This window comes from Monodelphis domestica, chromosome 8 (genome assembly GCF_027887165.1).
Source record: "Monodelphis domestica isolate mMonDom1 chromosome 8, mMonDom1.pri, whole genome shotgun sequence".
Taxonomy (NCBI): domain Eukaryota; kingdom Metazoa; phylum Chordata; class Mammalia; order Didelphimorphia; family Didelphidae; genus Monodelphis; species Monodelphis domestica.
The window spans coordinates 10692030-10698029 of record NC_077234.1 but is presented as its reverse complement, the minus strand read 5'-3'; the positions used below and the strand labels follow the sequence as shown (position 1 = coordinate 10698029).

General features: G+C 57.9%; 1 protein-coding gene across 2 annotated transcripts in view; it reads left to right on the top strand.

Annotated features, from left to right (window-relative positions):
• The first annotated feature begins 536 nt into the window (after positions 1-536).
• BOK (BCL2 family apoptosis regulator BOK) overlaps positions 537-6000 on the top strand; it is a 29466-nt gene continuing 24002 nt past the window's right edge. The window contains exons 1-3 of one of the 2 annotated variants that reach the window (XM_007502416.3): positions 537-1159; positions 1648-1870; positions 5744-5872. In XM_007502416.3, the coding sequence (XP_007502478.1) occupies positions 1648-1870; positions 5744-5872 (352 nt within the window). In that variant the 5' untranslated portion in view covers positions 537-1159. The remainder of the gene's footprint in view (positions 1160-1647; positions 1871-5743; positions 5873-6000) is intronic. The other variant, XM_001364693.4, reaches the window with a different exon arrangement.

Below are 6000 nucleotides of genomic sequence, written 5' to 3'. Positions count from 1 at the left end.
CCCTCCCTCCCTCCCTTCCTTCCTTCCTTCCTTCCTTCCTTCCTTCCTTCCTTCCTTCCTTCCTTCCTTCCTTCCTTCCTTCCTTCCTTCCTTCCTTCCTTCCTTCCTTCCTTCCTTCCTCCCTCCCTCCCTCCCTCCCTCCCTCCCTTTCCTCCTTCTTCCTTCCTTGTTTTCTTGCTTCCTTCCTTCCTTCTCTCCTTCCTCCCTCCCTTCTCCCTCCCTCCCTTCTCCCTCCCTTCCTTCCTCCCCAGATGAAAGGAGCTGTCTGGACGTAATCATAACAACCAGAGCCAACATTTCTGTGAGATCTTAAAGCTTAGAAGGCGTTTGACACACATCGTCTTCTTCAAATACAGCGGTGAGGTGGGTGCTGGGATCACGCTCCTTTGCCCAGGAAAGAGAGGTGGATGTAAAGGCTGAACTGCCACTGGTTCTGAGAGGCGGAGAGCGTGTGGAGGATAGAAGTTAGACTTGAAGTACGGAGGAGGGCCCGAGCTCGAAGCTGCCTTCACACTTCCAAGCTGTGTGCCTGCCCCAGGGCCCTCTCCCTCGGGCCACACCGAACCAGGGCTTTTGATGGAAGGAGTTCTAAGGCCCCTTCGGGAGGAGTTCTGGCTTGGCTCAGGGTTAGCCCCCGAGGTCCTTGCCTACTCTCCAATCCCGGGGCTTTGACCCAAGAGACCTCAGAGGCCAGCTAGTCCCACACCCTCATTTTACAGAAGAAGGAAACTGAGGCTCAGCCCCTTCCCGGAGCTGCCAGAGCCATTCTCCCTTAATCAATCGCTGTAACTAGCTGGTTCCTCCTTAAGAGAGAGAAGAGGGGAGCGAGCCGGGCTCCTAACTGGCTTCTCTGACTCCGCCCCCGCCTCCCTTCATTTTCCTTAGAAGGCTCTTTCTCTCCCGGCCGGGGTGTGAGTGTCTGTCTGTCTGCCGGCCGGCCGGCCCGTCCTTCTCCGGCAAAGCAAGTCCACGGGCCAGCCCGAAGGACGCGGGACGGCCGCGAGCCGCGGGAGCGCTGCAGCGGAGCTCCGCCGAGCCCGGGCACCGCGAGGAGGCGCGTGTCTGTGCTTGGGTGGGAGTGAACGGAAGGGGATGCGCAGCCCCCGCCAGCCTCACTGAGCTGGGGGCTTCGCCCCGGGGAGAAGATGCGCCTGGGGAGGTGAGGCTCACCGGCTTCTGAGGAGGGCGCCCCGTGGGGGAGGGGCCCGGCCAGGGCTGCACCTGTGTCCTGGGAACCCCGGAAGCCAGGCAGACTCCAGAGCAGCGTGGGGGGCTCCGGGGCTCCCCGGGGAGCTGCGAGGACCGGCCTTTGGCCCCGGGCCCCTGGGCGGGCTTCCTGCTGCCTCTTCCCAGAGCTCAGTGCTCGGGCTGGGCACGGGGGCAGCCTGCCGTGGGCTCCGCGCCCCCGGACACTCCCTCGGGGACTCCCCCTGGCCCCTGGGCGGCGCGGATCCCGCCTGGCTGTCTGGAGACGAGTCGGGCTTCCCACTTCCAGAGGGCACCCGGAGTGAGGCGCTGGGGATGAATCATCGAGGGCGGGGTGGGTGAGGGGGCCGTCCCGGGCTAACCTGGCAGGAGCAGCCGGGCGGGAGGGATGCCCCGAGGGGCGCAGGCAGGCAGGCAGCGGCTGCTCTGTCCCCTTCACAGATGGAGGTTCTGCGGCGCTCCTCGGTGTTCGCGGCGGAGGTGATGGAAGTGTTTGACCGCTCTCCCACCGACAAAGAGCTCGTGTCCCAGGCCAAAGCCCTGGGCCGGGAATACATCCACTCCCGGCTCATCCGGGCCGGCCTGGTCTGGAGCAAACCCGAGGCCAAGACCCCGACGCCTGGCGGGAAGCTGGCGGAGGTGGCCAGCATCCTTCTGCGGCTGGGTGAGTGGGGGCTGTGTCGGGGATGACTCAGTTGTAACCTGAGAAATGGGCGCATTTCCATTACCCTCACCCTGCTGCTGGCTATGGCCACCCCAGTGGGCTGGGCTTGGAGTCTGGGGCCCCAGTTCAAGTGCAGTTTCTGCTACTTCGCAGTGGTGTGATGAAGCAGAGCCCTTAACCCCCCCCCCACTCCCACAGCCTCAGTTTCCCCTTTTGTAAAATGGAGATAAGCCATCTCCCAGGCCATGAGGAATGTATTTTGTGAACCAAAAAAAAAATGCTTCTTAAGTAAAAGCTCTGGGGAAAGGACACTTCAGTTAGAGTCCTAGGACCTGGGTTCAAATCCTAACTTTGCTACTCACTATAATCAGGAATGGAAGGGACTGTGGAGGCCATTCTTCCAGAGAAGGAAACTGAGGCCCAGAAAAGGAAAGTCATTGGTCCATGAGTACACTAAGGAGTCAGGCAGGATGGCTTCCTAGCTGCCTTGGGGAGTGGGAGGGGGATCTAGGCATGCCTGTTTCCTCATCATTTGGCCTGCCCAGAGGGAGCTGGCCTAGGGGAGGACCTGAGCCCCAGAAGGTGCAAGGACCATCCCTATTTCATGATCTTATCCAGTGACCACAGAAAGGCGGGTCCCTGGGTGGGGCCGTGCCAGCCGCCCATTTTCAGTTTGGAGGTTCTCAGTTTCCTGCCCATTGAGGCCCCGGGGTGGGGGTTGGGCAGTGGATGTGGGGGGCCCAGCTCCCCCTCCCTCACTGCCTCTGAAGACCAAGTTCATGGGTCAGGGGTCCCCTGTCAAGCTGGCTGTGCCTCCGTCCTCTGCATCAGACTGGAATGGGAGGAGGAGGCAGCCCGATGCACAAGGGGGTGCCGGCCCTGGGAGACGATCCTCGCCCTCGCTGTGCCACCCCGAGCCGCCTAGAGCCCGGGGCCTGCCTCCATCCTTCCTTGGCTTCCTGGTTGCCTCTCCAAGGGGTAAAGCCGAAAGCTCCTGCCCCGGGCTGAGCTCCTTTCAGGAGGCTCCCCCAGCCTCCTGGCTCAGGCCTTTCCCCAGCTGCTAAGCCTGCCCCAACAATTCCTCATTCCTGACTGTTTGCTCAGCTCCCCTGACTCAGAACTGCGGGGCTGGTCCCTCATGACCAGCCACCCCGTTCCTGCCCCTCCTGCCCCTGGATCTGGGGGCCTGAGCCTGGCATCTGCCCGGGAAGAGAGAGCCTGCCAGGTCAGAGGGGCAGAATCGGAGAGGAGAATCAGGGGAATGGCCCAGCCCCAGACAAGGGACTTCCGGGGGCTTCTGAGGAAGAGCAGAGGCTTTTCTGGGGCGCTCCGGGCTCGTCTTCTGGTCTCTGTTTTGTAGGTGAGGAAACCGAGGCACGCCGAGGACTTGCCTAATCACACAGCTAGGCTGCATGGGAGCTCAGCTCTTCCTGAGAAGTCCAGGTCCCAGGCTCCGGGCACCGCTGATGACTCCCTAGGGCCCCCCTCCTCAGTCAGGCCACAAGCATTTCTGTGCCCATGCCAGGGCAGGGCAGTCGCTTTGGGGGCCTTGAGAGAAGGAGGCCCCGAGGGGTCCCGATGGAGCTTGGCTCTTGCCGGACTCCCCAGAAAAGGCGGCTCCCGGCCGTCCCGAGACACCGCAGCTCCGGGGTTCTCAGGCATTTAAAAAAGGAAAGACTTGGAGTTTTCCCAGCCCCCAGCCCAAGCGTCCCCTGCCACTTGGGTGCCCGGGCCTCCGTGGGAAGGAAGGCCAGCGCCTGGCTCCAGCGCTCTCATTCCCCCTCCCCAAGTGGAATGACCCCATTTCCTTTAGCCTTTTCTCCCAGGCTCTATTTCTAGTCTCCTAATTGTTCTCCTTTGGATTCCCTCCAAATTCTCCATGCTTCCTGGGAGGGTCCAGGACTAGTGACCCCCTCGGGCCCCTTGGCCACCCTCCTCCATGATTTGACTAACACAGGAGACCAGTGGGATGAGTTCAGAGTAGCATGGGTTCAAATCCTGCTTCTGTGAGACCCTCTGTGCCTCAGTCTCCTCATCTGTAGAATAGATGATTTCCCTCATCCCGTTGTGAGGCTGCCCGAAATCTTGTCTATAAACACAGCACTCTGCACACTCGGAAGGGCTTGGACAGCGCCAGTTTTATAGGCGTGAGCTGGCAACTAACACCAGAGGCTCTGAAAGAGCCAGCAGATACCGGCTCGTCTCCTTGTCCCCATTTCACAGAGGAGGAAACTGAGACACAGAGACATTGAATGGCTTGCTAAAGTCACACAGCAACACCAGCCAGATTTTTCGATGTAGTCTGCATTCATTTTTTTATTTTTTTAAAGCCTGACCTTCTGTCTTGGAGTCAATACCGTGTATGGTTGGTTCCAAGGCAGAAGAGTGGTCAGGGGTAGGCAATGGAGGTAAAGTGACCTGTCCAGGGTCACACAGCTGGGAAGTGTCTGAGACCAGATTGGAACCCAGGACCTCCTGTCTCTAGGCTGGGCTCTCAGCCCACTGAGCTACCCAGCTGCCCCCTGTAGTCTGCATTGATGAATGATCACTTTTCTAGGTCCAGACAAGCTCGATTTTCTACTGTTTTTCAGTTTGAAGCTTGTCCTGAAAATTTAATCTTTGGCTCTCCAGAGCCAGTTCCAGCTGGCTGTGTCTAATATCTAATGCTTATTAACTGACTCCCTGGAGAATCCAGCCTCCCACTCCACGGAGAAACCTTCTCTACAAAGGGTCCTTCGCCTCTGCCAGAGGGTTTCCTAAGACGGGGAGGTCACTACCTCACAAAGCAGCACATTCCATTGTTGGGCAGGTCTCATTGTTCCAACTCCCCAGCCTGCCCCTCCCCTCTCAGGACTTTTCCTAGAGCTGCGGATTTTTTTTTAAATTAAGTGCCAAAAGGAACATGAAAGCGATTAAATTTCACCTGGGCAAGTTGGCGGGTCATTCTATGCCCTACAGACCTGTCAGTGGCATTTCGGAACGTTTATTTATTAGGGGCGACAACCTCGGAGGAACAGGCCAAAGGATGGTAAACCTGGAGTCAGGAAGACCCAAGTTCAAGTCTGGCCTCAGACCCCGACCCGTTGGGTGATCCTGTGCAAGCCTCATTTTCTTCCTCTGTAAAATGAAGGGACTGGCCTTGATGGCCCCTAAAGTCCTCTCTGCAGCCTCGGTTTCTTCCTCTGTAAAGTGGGAACAATAAAAGCACCTACCTCCCAGGGTGGTTGAAGTATTGGCAAACCTTTAAGTGTTGTGTAAATGTGAGCTAGGATTAGCTAGTCCAATTTACCGATGTAGAAACTGAGGCACGAGAAAGGTTAAGTGGCTTACCCAAGGTCACACATCCTTACCCCAGTTCCTGCACACACAGTTAATGCTTTCTAAGTGCTTGTGGACTGACTGACTGATACAAAGCAAGCATTCTTTTACTGGGGATTCCAGAGAGGACATTGAATAGAGAGAGCCCTGTTTGGGTGCAGATTGGACTCTGTGACCCTTGATTTTCCTTCATTCTCAGGTCCTAAGCTTCAGGCCCTCCTGATCAGCCATTAGTAAATAGCTGGGTGGTGTGGCCTTGGGCATGTCACATGGGATCATAGATTGGGAGCTGGAAGAGACTTGAGAAGCTATGGAGGATTTATTGTAAAAAGGAGTAAACTGAGTCACCCGGGGGGAAGGGGGCAGATCCTGGAAATGACCCCCATCTTCAGCCTCCAAATCCAGCATCTTTAATGTTCTTTGGGGTCTCAGTTTCCCCATCTGTCAAAGCTGTGCTCACCGAACTCTTCTCCTCTGCCCCTTGAGGTAGAGGGTCCAAGCCTGGGCTGGGTGCAGGGCCGTGTCCTCACCTCCTCACTCCTGGCCTTGTTGCAGGGGATGAGCTGGAGTACATCAGGCCCAACGTCTACCGGAACATTGCTCGCCAGCTGAACATCTCCCTACAGTCTGAGAGTGTGGTGACCGACGCCTTCCTGGCCGTGGCCACGCAGATCTTCGCAGCAGGTAGAGCACCCAGCTGGGCTGCTGGCATCCCCAAGGGTGGAGCTCTGGGCTTGGCAGGGCGCTGGGCACTAATGATTTTCCTTGGAGGTGACGCAGCATTGGGCGGAGCAATGCCCTGCCATCCTGCC